The 20,518-nt window shown below is 40.9% G+C and overlaps 2 protein-coding genes across 2 annotated transcripts; one reads left to right on the top strand and one right to left on the bottom strand.

Annotated features, from left to right (window-relative positions):
- Positions 1-3,371: 3,371 nt before the first annotated feature.
- LYRM7 (LYR motif containing 7) lies at positions 3,372-11,881 on the bottom strand. The gene is made up of 5 exons (XM_085042459.1): positions 11,792-11,881; positions 9,623-9,695; positions 8,938-9,008; positions 6,353-6,434; positions 3,372-3,888 (listed from the first exon to the last, which is right to left on the bottom strand). Exons 1-5 carry the CDS (start codon positions 11,807-11,809, stop codon positions 3,812-3,814), a joined length of 321 nt encoding a protein of 106 aa, XP_084898585.1. The 5' UTR covers positions 11,810-11,881; the 3' UTR covers positions 3,372-3,811.
- A 4,157-nt stretch (positions 11,882-16,038) lies between these two features.
- On the top strand, positions 16,039-20,038 carry HINT1 (histidine triad nucleotide binding protein 1). Its single transcript, XM_085042354.1, has 3 exons — positions 16,039-16,207; positions 18,785-18,889; positions 19,701-20,038. Exons 1-3 carry the CDS (start codon positions 16,097-16,099, stop codon positions 19,863-19,865), a joined length of 381 nt encoding a protein of 126 aa, XP_084898480.1. The 5' UTR covers positions 16,039-16,096; the 3' UTR covers positions 19,866-20,038.
- Positions 20,039-20,518: the final 480 nt, after the last annotated feature.

Genomic DNA, 20,518 nt, shown 5'->3' with positions numbered 1-20,518 from the left:
TTGCTACATGGAATTATTGAGGTGAAACCTGTTCTGCCAAACTCTGTATACACGTCATTATCTTGAGGAGACCTGAAAGTCACCGGTAAAACACCAGGTCCTGCTAAGCAGCACTGCTGGTGTCTGTTTGGGTCACAGACACACCTCCGGACAGCAACATGCACCGGTCACACCGTACTGACCTCTTGGCTGTGGCAGCTGAACTGTAGCAGAGCTGAACAAGCACCAAGGCTTTTCCAAGTGCACCTCCTGCCTGCAGAAGACCCCTGTGAATTTTTTGACACAGACATGATGAAACTTGTTTAAAGGACTATTACCTTTAAGGCTTATCTTTTATGATTGATGACACATATTCTGGAAAAAAAGGCACATACATTTGCTTTCAAAATTCTGCTGTTCCAGTAGACCTGAAAACCATAATGTGACTGAATTGTGTTACTGTGAGCCTATTCAACTACAGTTTCTGTTGTAAAGAATCACACTTTCTGCCTCCCAAGCCATTCAGTGAAAACCTATGTAATGACTTGAACAGTTTCAGCTAACACCTCAAACTTTGCAGAGGGATTGCAACAATAGTCCGTGCCTTTTGATTTATTATTACTGGTATTAACTAAAAAAAAAAAAAGCACATGAGCACAAAGCCAGTGGTATCAAGAACAGATTTACACCCAGAGCGAAATTAAAAAGAGAAATGGAAACTGGGGGCGATGCCTGACGATTTTTGTTTTTTCTCTTTATACCCTTTTTATACCCTTTTAATACATTTTTTTATACCCTTTCCCATTCCTTATACCTTTCACTCCCTGTACCTTAGCCCTACATGTCTATAACCCTTGAACTCTGATTTTTAGCCCAGTTTGGGGTTCTCTGGGGAAGATGAAACATTCCTACTATCTCAAAACTAGAGGCTCCAACCTTAGATGGAGCCTTCTCTCTGGGAACATGTTTTTGTAAACCAGACTGTAGCCTCACTTGTGGGGGGATAATTAGAATAGGGGGCAATTATTTCATTTGTTAAGTTTCTTATTGGGGGACTTTAGTTTATTTGTGAGGTCCATAAATTTGTATATGCATTGTACATGGGGTGTGGTCCTCGGCATGACGCCGCCTTTGACAAGTGTGCACTAGGATCCTATCAAAACCAAGGTAATACTCTTTTTCCCTATACTGCTGTGTCTGCCTCTTATTTTTACCAGCTTTTGAGACATCAGGGGAGATGGTGGAGTTCTGGAATGCAACCCAACAGCTAAGCATGAAATAAGTGGGAGAGGAATAGTCACTACAACATACTAGTACAAAGAAATCTTTACTTACCAGCTGCTCATTAAGCGGGTTTGTGAGGGTTTTTCAAGATTGAAAAGTTGAATTTGAAGAAAGCAAACACCTGCTGGGCCCAGACAGCAACCACGTCTGAGGTACTTTCAGGCTCAGTAACATATTTGGATTCCCATTTATCCTGGTCTAGATACACCCCGGATTCCTATTTAAGATCACATTGAATAAGAGCAAGGAATAGACCTGTTAGCCTCTTATGTAAGCAGCCTTTTTTGTATCATCTTGATTTTCTTCATCTCAGCACTGCAAAATTTGGTTTGTCTTTGCTGCCCAGGAATGCTAAAGAACAGCAGGAACATGGAAGGTTAACGCACAGACCATAAAGATACTGTACAGGAGCGTAAGAAGAATCATTCTGAAGGCCAATAAATTGTACCAACTATTTTTTTTTTTACCATGTACTTTATTTTCACAAGTTGTGTATGTCATTCAAGTTATTCATTCTGTATTTTTATTATGTGTATTCAAGATGTGGGTAAGATGAAGCACACAAATGCCTGTTGAATTGCAAGCCTAATCCTGTAAGTTGACACTTCCACACTGTATTTCTACTGATGTGTTCTTACTAAAAATAAAACCCTAAAACACATGATAGCAGAACAATACCAAAGCAACAGTCACATGAGAAATTTCTCCACTTGTGGCTTCCTCAAACAGCATATAGAAGACTGACATCTACCACTGACATCACCAAAGTCTTTTGATACATATTTTGCATGGTAATGGGCATGAAAAACTTCACATCAGTATTTTACATCAGTAGTGAAAGAGTGAAAACTTACCAGGCCTCAGTTCTGGAAGATCAATCTGAAGCATAAAATCTCTAAGGCTAGACCCACAGCCTAAAGCCATGGCAATAGAGGTGAATTCCCCCCAGTTCCAATATGTCATGGGACGTATACCTTAATGGCTACTTAATCTGCCAGTCTTGCCAGACCCCTGTTTAATTATTTCTGCTTAAAAGTCAGTCACTTCACTGAGGCAATGCTCTGCTTTCTCTTTACAGTTGCAACTGCCTTGTATTTTCTCTCTCTGGCAGATGCCTCTCTCGTGCCCCTTACGGGGGAAAAAAGTCAATGTAGGCAGGCCGTAGAAGGATGGGAAACCAGACATAGAATATAGCCCGTCCTTAGGCAAGCAAACAATACCAGCGGCCTAGAACAGGACATCCCCTTCAGACTGAGACATTTGTTTTGTAATGGAGCCACTCAACCACAACAAATGGCAAGAAGAACTGCAGTCATTTCGTTCTATCTCCCATCATGTGCCTGTTGCCTTTTAGCTGCAGTGCAGGGAGTTTCAGTGCACTTCAAAGAGGGTTACTGACAGCTGTATTTGCTGCTGGCTGCCCTGCCCATGGCAGCCTGAGACAAGTTTTAAAGAAAGGAGTACTTATCACACCGACATGCTTTTCGAGAAAGAGACTGGATGAAGGCACTAGTTTTCTAGTTTACTTAGCCAATGAAGCCATATCAGTACAGAGCTATGCAACTCTGACAGCTTGGAGGCTCACTGAAAAGAAATAACACTGGCTCTCATGAGGTGAGAGGCATTACTGGACTACCTCACTCCTGTGTGAGGTACTTAGACCCTAGGATGGTGCCTGTTACCAATTTCACTAAGAGAAGATTCTATGTATCACTGCAGTTTCACCTCATTTCAATTAAAATGGAAGTGAACTGAATATCGGGGTGAATTCCACATGAAGCAAGCAAGTCTCTTTTAAAAAAATGCAAATAATTAGGGCTTACTAATTAAATTTTTTATATATTCACTCTAGGCAAGTTCACTTGCAACTAAACAGCAAGGCCTTTTTCCTTGGAAAATGCCTCAGTCACCCAATAATTACAAATTAAAACACAGACCATACATTTATAAACCATAAATTCATAAGCCACATGATGAGCTAAACCAATATCCTTGGGTTATGTTGTGGCTGGGTTCTCTTGTGCTGTCATCTGAGAACTCAAACCCTAACATTCCTGCTCATTCCAAAGTGTGCAGGAGAAGAAAAACATTAGATATACTCTTCCATCTGTAAAACACGAATAATTTATTCAGATAAACCTTAAGAACTGTCTTGAGCATCACAGTATACTACTGTACAATTAATGACACTTTCAGAAATCATGCATTCGGTGCAAAGCATAAATTTAATGTTGAATGCCAGAAGATGTTTTTTCATTACTTCAAAGCAGCTTATGATTGACAATAAACTTAAAAATAAATATTATCAGTATTAAGAACTCCATCTTTTATATAGCTTTGAAAAACTCTGGATTGCTGGGAAACAATCTCTGATAGCTGTCATAATCAGGAACATTCCTGGCTGATGTAACACATTTCAGCAGTGTACTTTTAAGTGCAGTGAAAGTATTAGCTTCTTCCACAGAACAAGTGCATGATGGTATCACAGCACTCTAAATAATATCAGTGAGTTCATTTTAGTCTCTTTTTTCCTGGTAACAATATTTCCTCAGGATTCTTGCTTTCTTGTTGGTTTATCTATATAAGGAGTGTTGTCTTGTAGCAGATCTTTCCTGGGTATGAGTACTGAAATAGAAAATAAAATACCCAGTAAGACCATAGTCTTATGGAAAATACTATTTCAAATTCTAAAGTTGTTTTTACATTTACAAACAAAAAATCAGATTACTAAAATGAGGATCTGAACTTCTGGTAAGCGTAAAAGTAGCACCATGATATCTATCTAAGACAAAATAATACTAATATTTTACTTTCAGTTGGTCACAATAATGTTTACCCCTGTCTCCTTTTATAAGCATTGAAAATTTTGATATCATTAAGAAGCCATAAAAAATTATAGTCTTGCTGTAACTTTTAGCAGGAGACTGAATGGCATTTTTTTCAAGCCTGAGTCATATTATGCTCAATTTGACAGTTTCAAAAATTAATACTGAATTTGGCTTAGCTCCCTCTCCCAAGTCTTGGAATCTGATCTATAATATTTGTCTCACCAGTTTTACAGGCCAATGGGAAAAGAAAGCATCTAATAAAAGTTACTGCCACTATATTGTCACAGAACTATTCTGTGTCCTTTGTTACCAGGTCCCCCATCCTGTTCTGTTGCAGGCCCACATGTTCTCTCTTCTTCCTTCTGTTGCTGATACACCAGGCTGTCCTAACCCCATCCTGACACACTCCCAACAGGATTAGATTACAAATTAGTATTTGAACATGAATCTATGTGGCTTTTTCAAGGAAAGTTCTGCCTTTCAGTCCCTGCTAGAGTTCTCGAAATGGCTCTTCGGAGGTTGTCACAACATGTTTGGATTCCCAAATGTCCCTCAGTCAATGCTTTTATAAAACAACAGCCTTACTGTGACAGAAGTCTTGAACAGATAAATCACTGGTTAAACTGTAAGAAGTGAACAATAAATGATCAGGTCATCCACTGGAGTTAATGTCAAATGTGGAGTTCTACAGGTATTTTGGTTAGCACGTCACTGTTCAACATATTTGTAATTATTTTGCAAAAAAAGGGTTTTTAATTATACCATCCCGAACAATTTCATTAAGAAAATGGCTTACTGTGAAAAATGGAAAGACATACTTAAGACTTGACTGAGTAACCAGTAAATTTACAGACAAAATTACACCAAGAGACATGCAATGCACGCAGGTTAAGAAAAATACTAACTTCACAAAGTAACTAATAAGTTCAGAACTGATTATGACCACTCTGATGAGTTTAATGAGTACAATTTTTTTAAAAAAAATTAAGTAATATGTATGCTTGGCAGCCAAAAATTAAATTTAGAATTAGCAGTGACCAGGAATTCAGTTGAAAATGAAAGAGAAAACATTATTGTGCCATCGTTGTGTGTATAAATGCCTCCTTGCCCACAGCATTACAACTGCGCTCAGCTCTAAGACAGCAAGGCCTTAACCATCTTGAGAGAATCGAAAAGGGTGCAGTGAATAACAACAGAATAATCACAAGTATTCACCTGTTGCTTCTGAGAGAAGTTTTTTCATGGGGGAAGTGAACAAAAATAAAGCAATAAAGGACTTAAAAACTCATGAACAACTTGGTAAAAATTAACAGTAATTGAAGCCCATTGAATTTAATTTAACCAGAAAACATCCCTGGCTCAAGAAGTGCTGCCAGGTGTGAAAAGCTGAAAGATGTGAAAATTCACTTTGTCTGTTTCTGGTCTTCAACTGCTATCTGTCTGGAATCACTGTGGAAGACTTGACATTGGTGCAGACATATCTTTGGCCTTGATGATAACTGCTGTTTTAAAGTTAAATGTTTTACCAAATCTAAAACTGAAAATTGTTACAAAACTTTACAGAAAGCACTAAACAGAAGTAAAACGAAACAATTTACACAGCTCAAGATTTCTCCTATTCTCCACCACACAGCTGTAGGCTAAACCTACCTACTACTTCTCTTTTTGACTGTAAAATAAAAGAACTTCTAAACCAGGAATCAAGATGTCAGAATTTGATAGGCTTTGCATCAAGGCCATCACTGTGTCACAAACCTTACACGGCACAATCTGAAATTGTTGGAAAAAAATTTTGGGATAGAACACTCAATCCTCAAAGAAAAAGCTGTTCTACAGGCAGTGTACATACTGCACTTGCAAATTCCGCCTCAGGAAGCTTCTCCCTATTTGGCAGAGTAAGCACCTACAGATAGGTGCTGTGGCTACTGCCTTTAGACATACACTGACTGACTAGCCTGAACATGCATGCTGACTCGCTATCTAAGTGCTGGCAGTCCCAATAGCCGTAGCTAGTTAAGGCCATTAAAAGTAGCCACTGCCTCTTTTCTAACAGACTCCATAGTTGTGTAGAAACTTTGTACCTCTGAAACCTCCACCTGTCCTACTCAGTGACATAATATTTAAGTCTACATTAAGGGTTTCAGCAGAGAATATCAGACAGGCTATTTGCCTCACTATCTCTTTACTTATTTTCACATTCTATATTTATTTACTGAACAACAATATATTTAAACACCTTTTTAGCATGCAGGCTTACTCACCTATTTTGTCAGAATCCGTGTGAACTGCCTGAATAACAGAAGTTCTGAGAATCACTTCAACATCTGAACCTATTTTCAGAAGCTAGTAAAAGGAAAAAAAAGAGAGGAACAACAGAGTAATTTAAATTATATGTGACTATTCCTGAAGATTTTTTCCATACTATAGACAACTATTCAAATAATAGAGCCATTCAGTCCTATTATTCAGTTACTTATTTACTACATATACATATCTTTTGCCTTGGGGATCCTGCAATAACTTACAGACTGATATATAAGCGGCCTTGACACAGAGCAGATAGAGAGGGAAACTCCAGCTCAGTAACATACAGCAGTACATACATCTATGTTCCCAATTAAAACTGCACATGAGTAAGGTGAAATGCAACTACAAAACAAATTAACTAGTTTCCAATGATCAAAGACATTTGTGAAAGCCTCAGTAACATTTATAATATAACATTTGACTTCCATTAGAAAGGGCAATCTCACTCTTTTAACACTACTGCTCTTGAAATAAGGAGACAAAAACAAGGGCAAAACATTACATGAATTAAGAATACTGAGGCTTCACAGAAAGCTGTGCAGAAACAAGGCACTACCTCAAGATTAGCAGAGGCATTAGAATTTGGCAAAAGGCCTAGAATTCCTTTGCTCACTAAGAGGATAAGCTGAAGCACCCTTGCTAGCTTTGCTGAGCCATTAAGAGAAGTCTAATACTTGTTTGCATGATACCTGTGTCAGAAATAAATGGAATTGCTCAAGTGAGACACTTGAGGAAACATGCTTACACTAGGAAGCGGTGCATACCAACTGAAGTGGATCTTTGCAAAGGCTAGAGCTCAATACTTGAAATCTACACTGCATTTCTTCTCATGCTTCTCTCTTTCAAGGGCTTGAAGCAGGTACCCTCCACTTCCCCCTGCTGACAGCCCATTAGCAGCCAGGCTGCATGCTCCTGAAGTACAGCTTCCTCTTCAGACTGATCTTAAGGGAATTCTGCTATTTCCTCTGACACTGCTTTACAAAACAAGACAAATCACAGGAAGTGGAAATAACCAAGGTAAGTTCTTAAGTACACTCCTGATTTGAACTAGAACTGAAGCATTAGATTCAGCTGTCACATTTCTCATTCTCATACTGGAGACACTTACTTCAATCTCTTTGTGTCATTGCATCCTTGATATGTACACTTAGGTACAGATACAAGTACTTGCTGTCATATTAGAAGACACTGCAGCTTTCTATCCTGGCTGGTTAATATTCCATTTTTCAGTCGCTCTCCAAAGCTTAACGCTAACAGCACCATGTTTATGCAAGCATGTGCCCAAACTTTCTCAAGTCCTGTGTATCATTTGATTCAGTTCCTCTGCAACCAAGTTTATTCAGTGTGTACATGTAATAAAGATGACAGCTTCTGTGATGTTCTAGGAGTGTGTAGCCGGGATTGAAGCCAAGCATTTCTTTCACTTCAAGTACCAACTAACCCATACTAAAGTTTCGTATGTGTATTTTCTAAGTTGCCAATCCTAACAAACACGGATTTCAAAATTACAGCAAGTATTTTCCCCGCACATCTGTTAAAAAAACCAGCCCTGAACCACATAATTTAGCTGATCAGACAATGGTAACACAAACACTGAGTACTACTACAAGAGGCTGATAACAAGCTGAAATTCTGAAGTCCTAACTAAATGGTCAGAACTACTTATGATACTGTTTCACGGCTGGTATGAGGAAAAGGTTTACATTTATTTCTGCAAGGGATGGATGTAGGCACTTTCTTCCAACCAGTGCCCACTGACAATGTATATACAGTCTGATAAAAGGCGGAATGACAAGGACTAAGTTAGTCACTCTGTATGGATGTTAATAACTAAAATTATCTAAAATACAAAAGTTCCATTTTGGGCCTCAGTAAGTATTAAAAAATGACTCAGCAGAAAGTTTTAAGGTGACAACTGAGCAAAGGTAATGAACTTGGTGAGTTAACAGAATGCTCTACTTGTAATGCACGATGAGGAAAGAAGAAAAAGATCCCTGTAATATAATTAATATATACTAGTACTACTATATTATACTACAATCAATCATAATAATTTTGCTGGTTTTTGCCTTCCACAAAGATGCTGACTCATTTGTGATCTGTCAGCAACAGATTGTTTAATTTCTCTGTATGTTTCTGTGTTTGTCTACACAACAATGATCAGGCAAATTTAAGTGACCACTTTAAGGCAGACAGATATTATGAGCAAAGCATAAAATATTTACATGAAAATAGCAACTTTAAAGATTTTCTCATATAATTTTATTATAAACTTCAAAATAATCCCATTGAACTATCAGAACACACTTTCTACTTACGTGTTTTTGTATGCATAGAATTCTGTAACATACTATTAATACCACTGGAGGTATCTATACATTTACAAGCAAAGATCCATGTAGAAGCCTTTCTAAACCAAGCTGGTTTTCATGATGTCTCAATGTATTTACATTGGTTTAGAAATACTTCAAGTAAAAAGTTCATTTCTAAATATTCTCATGCAAAGTAGAAAAACCCCAAACAGAAAATAAGAACACACCTCATTTATCTTCTCTTCAGAGGTCTCCTCTCGGTTATTTCTAAATTCTTCATTTATCTTTTGTCTTGCAGCTAAATAAAGTAAACAAAAAACTGAAGCATGAGCAAAAATTGTATTATGAACCTGTCACTGCCCAAAGTTAAGAATCTTAAATCCTTTACAGCACCTTCCTGGGGCACTCTGCTTGAAGTATTTCAATGTATGATTTCCATGCAGTTCATGTGCTGTCGCATTTTAAGTTGACTGTATACAAATAAAATAAGATTCCCTATTTAGCATTCTGTATTGCATACATTAGGTGGTTTATGAAAAAGCAGCATTAATCCCTTGAGGAAAAGCTTCATAGAGAATTAATTCTAATGCTTAGTACAGTTAAACTTAATTTGCTGTACTGAAGAAAAGAAGTTAAAAAACAAAAGAAAAAAATCTCCTAGGAAGATAAAGAACATTCAAAAAAGAGATGTTTCCCTTCCAAAACATGAGTGCTTGAGTCTAACAACCATTTTTTTGTTTTAAATTAGAGGATGCCTGGTTATGGACATGAAAGTTTTCCCAATGATTACTTAAAAAAATATGGGAGTAATTTAAAGAAAGATTACGTTAAGAATTCTCTTTCTCTGTCTTCCAGGAAGAAAGTTCCACAGAAATATAGGTAAGTACACACCACACAAAACAAATATCTCACCTTCAAGGGCTTTGGTATCATTTTTAAAAACTTCTTGCCTTGTTCTGTGTAACAACTTAAAAAGCTTCAAAACCTGCCAAAACAACATCAATAGAATTAACTTATTTTCTAGCAGGACTGTTAGTTAAAACAACATGATAAAATTGAAAATGTTTTCATTGAAATTTCATGTTATTTTCAAGTAGTAAGGAATTTGATATGGAATCAGTATCTAAGATGTGTTACTTCAATTCCTGATTAAAAAACTTGCAGCCAAAGCAGATGTGTTGTCATTAAAATCTTAGACAGGTATTTCAAATTACCCTAAGATGCTGGCACTACAACCCTAAATAATAATCTGGCATGATGGAAATATAATCCTGGAAACTGCATGGACATAAGCATTATTTATTGTGCTAATCAAATAAAGCCAACAGAACTGGAATAACTCTAAAAGTCAAGTTACTTAAAGGCACTGTCAAGGGTACATCAGTGGATATTCTCCAGCTATTGGAAAAGACAGAAATAGAATGGATGGCTGAAGTCTTCTCACATAATAATCTTCTACAGGTGGTGTGGCAAAACCAATGCAAAGTCCTTCCCTTAAATGTAACTGCCAGGTTAGCAAATAATACTTCAGTGAAAGCAAGCACTCAAAAAATTAGGATTTACAATGTAGAGAAGAGACACCTGAATATGTATGAAAAGCAAAACCCCTGAGGACCACAGCTCACAGTCGTAGTTTTGGTTGACCATTCATACAGACTAATTCCAGAAATATAATAAATTCCTGTAATAAATGCCAGAAATCCTCAGATCATTATGAGACTTTTTTGGTGTTTGCTAGAGACTATAGAGAATCTCTGACAAGCACCAGCACAAACAAAGCAACAATATGATAACAATAAGCCTTTTGAAGCTCCTTCTAGTACTTCCTATCATGTTTTGGTACCTGTAGAGGGCACAACTCCAGGTACTTCATAATAATCTTTGTTTTCTCATGATTAGTACTCCAACTATTTTTTAGAAGGACACAGAGGAAACACAGGGCTGTAACTCAGAAATCATGAATAGAATCATATTGCCTTTAACTGCACCATTCCCTAGATAGGTGAATCTGTGGAAAGTAAACTCACAGAATTAAAACACAACAAATAGATTTCTTGCTTTAAGGATGTATTTAAACAGATTTTAACACCCTAAAATTTTTCTACCCCATAATATTTTTCCCATCCCTGCAAATAGCAAATTAATCTTACAAGCAGTTTTATGTTGAAGACTTGTATGGTAAAACTTGAAGTTTTTAATGGCAATTTTGAACAATCTGATGAACCATTTTCAAGCACCTTCCTACCCTCAGAGCACTCTACAGCTTCCTCACAAGGTGAAGAGGACAGGCAGGCACTGATCTCTTCCCTGTGACAAGTGACAGGACCCAAGGGAATGGCCTGAAGTTGTATCAGAGGACATTTACGCTGGATATCAGGAGGAGATTCTTGACCCAGATGGAGGCTGGGCACTGGAACAGGCTCCCCAGGGAAGTGGTCACAGCACCAGCCTGAGAGAGCTCAGGAGTCTTCTGCACAACTCTCTCAGGAGCATGGTGTGACTCTTGAGGATGGTCCTGTGCAAGACCAGGAGCTAGACTCAATCACTCTTGTGGTTCCCTTCCTCAACCCAGGATATTCCCTGATTCTATTTCTGAAAATTCCTCCTGGAAAGCTTTCAACACACCAGCTACAGAATAGCTGTATGAGATGGCCTTGATCAAGACATATTAACGCAGACTCCTCTGACCTCTACAGTCACCTGGTTTAAGAGAGAGATCCACGAACACCTCATTTTACTGTTCTCCTAAAACTAGGCTTCAAAACACTTCTCAAAGTGTTTTCAAAAACCGACAGCACATTACACCGCAGCAATTGAAAGGTTTAGTAATTCTCAAGTCTTTTTACCCATCTTACTCTCACGAGACGTGCTTTTGATGTATTTTAACCTCTGCTTATCACACCTCGCTTCCTTTTCCCGCAACGGCCTTCGTGTGCAAACCCCTGCTTTCTTTCACCTAGCTTTGTGTCCTTCTAGCTCTGAAAGCCTATGCCTTTTGGCTCCACAAAGGCTCCAGAGCCCCAGGCACCCGGCACGCAGCGGGAGGCTCCCGCAGGGATACGGTGTGCGTGTGTCACTCGCCTGCCCGCGGCTGCCCATGGCGCCCGCCGCCCGCACCGACCCGCCGCCGCAGCCGCCGCAGCCGCCGCACCGGAACCGCCGACCGCCCGAGCCGCGCCCCGCCCCGCGCCGCGCTGCTGCCGGTGCTGCCGCCAACGCCGCCCGCCGGACGCCGCTCGCCGCCGCCGTCGTTCCGAGCAGCCTTTGTGCCCCCGCCTCGCTGCCTCTGCCTCACAGACTCACCGAAGGGACTTCAGCTCGGGCTGGAAGGGACCGCAGTGGCTGATCTGGTCCAGCGTCCCTGCTCAGGCAGAGACATCCCAGAGCACCTGGCACAGGATTGTGTCCACGCAGTTCTGTTGCCAGCGGGGGGACACCACAACCTCACTGGGCAATCTGCTCCAATGCTCGCCCACCCGCACAGTAAAGAACTTCTTCCTCGTGTTCAGGTGGAAGTTCCTGTGCACCAGTGTCTGCCCGTTGCCTCTTGTCCAGTTCCTGGGCACCACCTAGAAGAGCCTGGCTCCATCCTCTGACACCCTCCCTTCAGATGCTGATAGACATTGATGAGGCCCCCTCCCAGTTTTTTCAAAGCTGATCAGGCCCCGCTCTCTCAGCCTCTCCTCATAAAAGAGGTGCTCCAGTCCCACCTCCCTGGCCCTCTGCTGGACTCACTCCAGGAGCTCCATGTCTCTCTTGCCCTGAGGAGCCCAGAAGTGGACACAGCACTCCAGCTGTGCCTCACCAGGGCACAGTACAGGGACAGGATCACCTCCCCTGCCCTGCTGGCAACGCTCTTCCCAATGTACCCCAGGATTCCACTGGCCTTCTTGGCCATCCAAACAGTGCTGATCCTCGGTATGCCAAGGCTTGGTGGGAGGCTGCAACTGTCTGTAAAAGCAGCTGAAGGCGGTCCGCAGCAGGCAGGCAGTGCTGCCCAAAGGCTCCTCAGTCCATGGGAGCTGTCAGTGGCCCCCGGACCCTTGCCCTGTTAGGGGAGCCGCAGGGGGGATGGAGGGCTGCTCCCTGTCCAGCACCCCCTGCCCAGGGTCTGCAGAGCACTGCCCAGAGTAGCACAGACCAGTGCGTTCTACCCATTCTTCTCAACAAAAATCTGATTGTTTCGAATGGGTAACTGGACAGCCATCAGTTTGTGTGTGATACCTAGAATGGCCAATAAATGATGATGTTTGCTGCTGCTTCAAATCAGCTTTTATTTTCCCAGACTGTTTCCTTGCTCTTGAAGTTAAAACAGCTAATGGCAGTTCAGAATCCTTCCTTACCTGGGGTGCCTTCTCCTTTCCCAGTCTATTTTTTCACCACTTCAAAAGAAAAGTTCTGGTTACAGTTCTGTGTTTCTGCACTTCTCAGTAGCATCTCAGGACCTCTCTAGTTTCTAGGTACCCAGCAGTACTTAGGCCAGCTGCCCTTTTCAAGGACACTGTTGGTGTCCTTGGCAGGCTGGCAGGCTTTTCCTCTGCTGGTGTTTTCTGACAGGCATTTTCTGCTGTTCAGTCATTTCCCCTCTCTAGCCAGGTCACTATTTTGGCTACTCACATCAAGTTCCCCGCAGCCCTGCCTTATCTTACTCACACCCTGACTGACCAACCCAGCCTTGGCCTGACCATATCATGGCCATGTCTGGTATGCCTTTAAAACTCAAGTGCCATTCTCTAGAAAAACAAACAAGCTTATAACTCAGTAACACATCATTCAGCATTAGCTAAAGGCAGCATAAAGATTTTCCATGTAATCAGCTTTACTGCTTACTAGACCTCTAGCTTCAATATGGAGTCTATTTTATAGTTTAATTGCAATTACACTGTAAGCTTGTAATTGAAATATGGGAACACTAAACTATTACTCAATAATTTTAATATTTTTATCAATTATTAATTAATACTTAATCACAAGCTTACTTAATCTGTTAAATCCTTCTTACTGTGTAACTCAAAAACAAACTTTATCTGTTAGCAGGAGAAGTGATGTTTATTCACAGATTTGTTTCCAAGAATAATTATTGCATATGTGAACGAATGAATGAATTAGACCCTTTGAAAAGACCTTGCTTTATTCAAAATAATATAAAATTTGCTGGTTACATGCTGAGACAAAAATATATGCTGAAGACAACTATATGAAAAAAAGCTTTTGCTTTTTCAGAGAGACTTCTAAACTTGTCTCTATTTCTTCTCTTAACATAGAAATATGCTTTCTAGACTGACTCCACAGCAGCCTGTGGAACTACTTAAAATATACTACCATGTGCAAATGGATCCTAAATAAGAATTTGTATGTGAAACTCCTGTGTCTGTCTAGTTAGTAATATCAGATCTTCTATTCTGTCACAAAATATGTTTAATTCCTGATAAAATGGGGGAAGAAAATTAATCATATATTTACTGAATAACCTTGGTTCAACAACAATAAAATTCAAAGAAATTTGTCCCTGAAACACCGATTCCATCCTTTTTTTTTGTTGTCATAAATCTCCAATACCATTTGTAGGACATATACATGTCAAAATATCTTTATCCAGAACTAACAACAGAGGAAGAGAATATAATTCCAGTGTATAATTCCAATATGCTTTATCAGAGCTTTGTTTAAGGTATCTCAAGATAAACTATTTCAGAGTTATTACCATTTTATTACCAGAAATATGTGACAAATTCTGCTCCTTTTGTACCAAGTTAAAGCAATCAGCTGTGCAACCTTATTAGGTTTAAGCCACTTAGCAGTGTTTATTCCCTGCCTCGACCCAAAATGCTTTCCTGTGAGGTTTTTGTCTAGAGGCAAATATATAAAAATGTCCTTATTAATATTGTCCTAGACAAACCTTCAGGGAAATTAATCTATTTTATCTGTGAAGTTTAGAAAATCATAGAATCTAGGATGGTCTGGGTTGGAAGGGACATAAAGATCACCTAGTTCCAACTGCCCTGCAATGGGCAGGGAGACCTTTCACTAGACCAGGTTGCTCAGAGCTCCATCCAGCCTTGAGCATTTCCAGGGATGGGGCATCTACAGCTCCTCTGGGCAGCCTGTTCCAGTGCCTCACCATGCTCACAGTAAAGAATTTCTTCCTCATACCCAATTTAAAACTCCAGTCTTGCAGTTTGAGGCCGTTCCCCCTTGTCCTGTCAGAACATGCCCTTCTAAAAAAATCTCTCTCCATCTCCCTTATACCCCTTGCAGGTACTGCAAGGCTGCAACTAGGTCATCCTGAAGCCTTCTCTTTCAAGGGTGAACCATCCCAATTCTCTCATCCTGTACTCATGGGAGAGGTCCTCAATCACTCTAATCAGCTGGGTGGCCTTATCTGGACTCACTCCAGCAGGTCCATGTCCTTCCTGTGCTGGGACCCCAGAGCTGGATGCAGCGTTCCAGGTGGGTCTCACCAGAGCAGAGCAGAGGGGCAGAATCCCCTCCCTTCCCTGCTGCCCATGCTGCTTTGGATGCAGCCCAGGACACATTTGGCTTTCCGGGCCGTGAGTGCACATGGCTGGGTCATGTCCAGCCTCTCATCCATCAGCACCCCCAAGTACTTCTCAGCAGGGCTGCTCTCAGTCTCTCAGCCTGTGTTGATACCAGGGGGAGCCCTGACCCATGTACAGGACCTTGCACTTGGTCTCGTTGAACCGCATAAAAATGAAGCTTTGTTGTTATTCTTTTAGGTTTCTGGTTTTTTCCTTGGGTTTTTCATTTCTCCTATTTCATGACTGTTGTCATATAAGTAAAAAAAGCATTTACAACTAGATATATAGCTGTGTAACTTTGTGATGCCCTCTGTGAATTAGTGCTAAGCCATATTGATCAGTCTGTTTCATGGTTGTGAAATTATTTATGTGCCGAAGGGCAGGCACATTAAACTGCCCTTCTGCAGGATCCATCCTGATTCCAGGAGTAGCAAACACCTGCAAACTGTATGGAAAACCTAACGGCAGCCCAGCCCGGAGCGGTCTGCAAGGGGTCGTCCCAAGAAGTCACTCAGTTATTTGGGCTGGATTTGATAAGCAATACTGCTGCCCGCAACAGCCTCTCTTCAGACCGCACTACTTCTGCAGACGCATTTCACTTAGCAGCGTTGATCCCTGCGCGGAGCCGCCAACAGTTCCTTCCCGCCGGATCCCTCCGCGACTCCCGGGTCAGCGAGGGCGCGCCAGCGCGGTGGGCGGGGCCAAGCGGGACAGTGACAGACGAGACCACCAATCAGGCAGACGGGCACGGCCGGCTGCCGGCACCGGCCCAATCAGCGCCGTGGGGGGCGTGGCCGCGGGGAGGCCAGGGCTGGCGGGCGGCGGGAGCCGCGCGGGATCCGCTGTCATGGCTGACGAGATCAGCAAGGCGCAGGCGGCGCGTCCTGGCGGGGACACCATCTTCGGGAAGATCATCCGCAAGGAGATTCCCGCCAACATCATCTACGAGGACGAGCAGGTGCGGGCGGTGCAGGGGTCGGGGGCGCCCTGGAGGCGCTCGGGAGCGCGGCGGGGCGGGCGGGGCCCCTCCGCGCCTTCCTGCACAGTCCCTAGGGCTCCGTCGGGCTCCCAGCCAAGGGTCGGGAGTTCGCACAGCTGGTGTGGGAGGGTAGCTGTGATTCCTTTGCCACCCGCAGGCAGCCTCCGAGCCGACCACCACGACTGGCTGCTTTTGCAGATCAATAGCCTTACAGAGGCTTGTTGAGCTCTGCCTGCCAGGCTTTGGCAGTGAACCTCCGAGACTGATTGCTGGTGCATCATGGCATGTTAGGCCCTAAATGGGTGCCTAAATTTCTCCTAATTAGCTTTAGAAGAAATGCGGAAGTTATTTCCAGGATGTAAACTAACTAGTATTCAATATAAGGTCCTCTGCCCTTCGCCCCAAACTGAAACACAGGGGGCCCGTTAACAGGGGTTTTGCTTTTGAAAGAAGGGGTTATTCTCAGTGTAGAATACAGACTCGCTAAGGGTGCAGTCTGTCAGATTTATGTGCTTCAAAGTCGCGCATGCCTTGAACCAATGTTTTCTTAATAGATGCACAAATGTTGCAGTTGCCACTTGCTGTAAAGAATATTGGAAATGTTTGCTTCTTTCTGAAAGTCATGCGTGTGTTACTGCTCTGTGTTTTCGTGAGGGTGTTCGTTCTTTTTTTTACCCGGGTCAAAGCTGTGTGAGTTTTTTCTTCAGCTGTAATGGCTACAGCAGAGTAACCTGAGCACTGCTTGATTAGGAATCAGGCGATTGACTTTGCTGAGCGTACAACCAACTTTGACAGCCATTGGTGCAGAATATTTTCTGGAAGAGTCATTCTCTGCAGCCCCTCACTTGAATTTTACTTCAAAGTGCACAGAAAAGTAGGACTTGTTCTAGATTTTAGTTGATTGGTGGGTGATCTTCACTTAGCTTTGTTGACTTTATGGATGTAATTTTAGAGGTGGCTGGAAGTGTTAAACGGAGAACAGTAAGGAAGGCGTTTAATCAATAATTGATCTTCAGAGAAAATGAAATACTGAAAAGTACGAAGTCTCTGTGGAATAGTGCCTTATCGCTGTTTTTCCAGTTGAATCTAAACTTGCTGAAATGAAGATTGGCTTCCCATGTACTCATGAACTTTTGTGACTCTGCTTTTTCCTTAATGCTACTTCTGCTTTCTGTCTCATAGAAAACTATTTACTTCCAGTCTTCTGCTCCTTAAATTCTTTGACACAGTTTGGCCATTTGCATTCTGCCTCTGTGGGACTACATATAATAAAAAAGCTGCTTACAAAATGGTGAACTTAAAGTAAGATTTATTTAATTGGGTTAAAATTAGTTTTATTCATCAATTATTTGCTTACCATCCTGCTCTGTTGGGAAGAAATGAGCAGTTCATCAGAGATTCAAAACTGGGCGTTATCTTCTTAAAGATACCTTAAAACTGGGCAGAATTGGTGTATAAAAGATGAGTGGACTTTTCACCACCTTTACTTTTGACAAAGGCCACATTTCTTCTCAGTAGAATAAAAATGCAGTATAGTTGCAAAGAAAATTATTTGTATTGATTCACAAAGAAAAATATCTAGGAAATAAGTATTTTGAAGAATTTAGGTATGTATTTTTAAGTATCCACTGTCTGTGACATAACTCAGCCAGTAACCACCAGGTGTTTTGCTGTTAAATGGGTTGGGTAAGTCAGAGGTGTCCTTGGACTAACGATGGCAGAGTGCCTGCTGTGCGTCTGCACATTAGTCATGGTTGCAGTAGCAAGTCCCGTTTCTCTGGTTGGCTTTTGTACTGAGAGTCATAGTTTAATTTTCTCTTATCTATTAGCATTTCCTAATTTGAGATTTAGATGATGCGTGCAATGTCTGGTTGGTTGTCGCTTTGGTATTTGGGTAACTTTAGTTGAGATTCAGCTAATCACTGCAGACAAATACAAATACAGTTTTTATTTCACAAGTGATGTCTTTTTGTCAGTGTGAGAATGTCTGAAGCAGAGCCAGTGTTAATGCATTACTCTGGAATACTTGGTGCTGTTGAGAACAAAAGTGTAATATGGCCTCAATCATGTAACTTCAGGATCTTTGGAATTACCTTGCTGCCTTTAACCAAGGAAATATTCAGGCGTAACTGGAAGATGATTAGCAACTGTTTGCCATTTGTTTTATTAAACATGGTGTTAATAAAATAAAAAAAAGCATAAATGTACTTTTTATAGGCATGCATACCAACAGCTCTGCTAGTTGTTATGCATATGTTAAAGTAATAAATCATAAACCTGACTACATATTACTTTGATGAGAAGGCTATAGCTTTTAAACAGTACTTTACAGAATAGTGATTTTTTTCGTACCACTAGGTCTTCGTAAGTAGTGTTTTGTGTTTAGAAATTAAAGGATGTAGAATAATGTATCACTCAAGAAAAACTGTTATCGCTGCTTATGTTTGGGTATCTGATAGTCTGCTGAAGTATGTGTTTAGAGAGGCATGTTGATTTACTGCAGCTCTTACCTTTCTCCAAAGCAAATTATATTTTACCTGTTTGCTGCTCTTCCAGTGCCTCGCGTTCCATGATATTTCACCCCAAGCTCCAACACATTTCTTAGTGATTCCGAAGAAGCCAATTGTCAGATTGTCTGAAGCAGAAGATTCTGATGAATCTGTAAGTACTCTAAAGGTTTTCTGTACACCCAACTGTGCCTCTAATTACTTCATAATGTATTAGGCTTTCCCCATTTTCCTCTTGACATTTCAAAGAGGCAAAGTAGTTTTCTGATACTATAATCCTTGCCCTCTAGCTTAAAAAGATAATAATGTTAAGGTTTTCCAGTAAAATTAGCCAGAGAAAGCAAACTACATCTCTGTGTATGTATTTTACATGCAAAATGAATTGGTATTTGTTATATTATAATCTTGATGTCTGTTTTCATGGTTTACAGGCAATAGTACTTACTCTAATATGGGTTTGGGGGTCTTTAGCAGGTCAGAGGTGAAGAAAAGGAAAGTTAGCTGAAGAAAAGGAAAGTTAGCTGAAGAAAAGGAAAGTTAGCTGAGTGGTGCTGAATATTTCATTTGTAACTATAAACAGCAAGCTCAAAGATTTTGTAAACTTTACATGGTAAGATAAAGTTTATTTTCCACCAGAATTATATATATTATATGAGGAAGTAGTGGGGGCTTTAACCATGAAGTAAATTTAGCTTCTATGACACTTTTGTAGTCTGTTACAGCCTGGCTTGAAAAAAAATCTGTAGTTCTATTTTCCCCCTATATTACCCATAGTCAGTCTTTATAGTTTTTCTTGGAAAATGTCAGTTGCAGGCAAACAACTATTTGAAGAGCAGTGGCTGAATTTCTAAGAATTAACTTACTGGCTTATGGTTCTCTACTCTCATTCCTTCCCTTCCTGCCCTTTCCCCTTTTCTGTGTGTTTTCTCTTTGTTTTTTCTTTTTTTTTTTTCTTTCTCCTCCAGCTTCTCGGGCATTTAATGATTGTTGGCAAGAAGTGTGCTGCTAACCTGGGCCTGACCAATGGATACCGAGTGGTTGTGAATGAAGGGCCTGAGGGTGGGCAGTCTGTCTATCACGTACATCTCCATGTTCTGGGTGGTCGTCAGTTGGGCTGGCCTCCTGGCTAGGATTTGTGCACCACTGGAGTTAACTGCATGCATACAAGTTACCACCACATAGATTTAATATGTTGTCCATCAACCTAGCCACTGTTAGTGTATTTTTTTTTTTAATGTGTGTCTACAGAGGGTAATAAATGCTCTGAACAACATTCGCACAATAAAGATTAAGCATGTGGGAATCGTCTGTGTCTGGTGTGCCTTACTGATGGAAACAATTCTGAAGGTGAAAAAGGTGTTTTCTGGAGTTTAAAGTATGTAACATGTTTCTGTCTCCTAACAAGTCTTCTGTAGTTGTCTGATTTACTGAGGCATTTGAAACCTGAAGGTGCAACCACTTAGCAGAATTTCATGTCTTCTGGGAAGAAATCTTCTAAGCTTTTGGAATGTGGTACGTAAATATTTGTAAAGCCAATGTAGGCTGCTGCTGGAACTCCTTGAAAAAGTGCAATTCCAAACATGCTGTGTGCAAGGGATTTGTCAGTACAGTGCAGTATGTTAGGAGCACACTCCTGTTGGAGCTCTCTGTCAATGGCTGCATTGTAAGCCTCCATTTTTCCAATGAGAATGGGTAAAACAATAGTCTTAATGGCAGCTGTGATAGTTCCATAGCAAATGGGTACTTAAGTCATGATTTTGATCAAATTGAGGATTTAAATGAA

Source organism: Lichenostomus cassidix, chromosome Z, assembly GCF_008360975.1.
Source record: "Lichenostomus cassidix isolate B80296 chromosome Z, HeHo_3.0, whole genome shotgun sequence".
Taxonomy (NCBI): domain Eukaryota; kingdom Metazoa; phylum Chordata; class Aves; order Passeriformes; family Meliphagidae; genus Lichenostomus; species Lichenostomus cassidix.
This window is presented reverse-complemented; position numbering and strand designations above follow the sequence as displayed.

What these genes read in the sequence shown, in the direction of transcription:
- HINT1 (XM_085042354.1), top strand. Translation starts at nt 16,097, where the DNA reads ATGGCTGACGAGATCAGCAAGGCGCAGGCGGCGCGTCCTGGCGGGGAC. An exon ending in TCATCTACGAGGACGAGCAG is followed by an intron (nt 16,208 to 18,784) that starts GTGCGGGCGGTG and finishes CTGCTCTTCCAG; the next exon opens with TGCCTCGCGTTCCATGATAT. An exon ending in CAGAAGATTCTGATGAATCT is followed by an intron (nt 18,890 to 19,700) that starts GTAAGTACTCTA and finishes TTTCTCCTCCAG; the next exon opens with CTTCTCGGGCATTTAATGAT.
- LYRM7 (XM_085042459.1), bottom strand. An exon ending in TGATACCAAAGCCCTTGAAG is followed by an intron (nt 9,009 to 9,622) that starts GTGAGATATTTG and finishes TACTTTATTTAG; the next exon opens with CTGCAAGACAAAAGATAAAT. An exon ending in CACGGATTCTGACAAAATAG is followed by an intron (nt 3,889 to 6,352) that starts GTGAGTAAGCCT and finishes TTTCTATTTCAG; the next exon opens with TACTCATACCCAGGAAAGAT.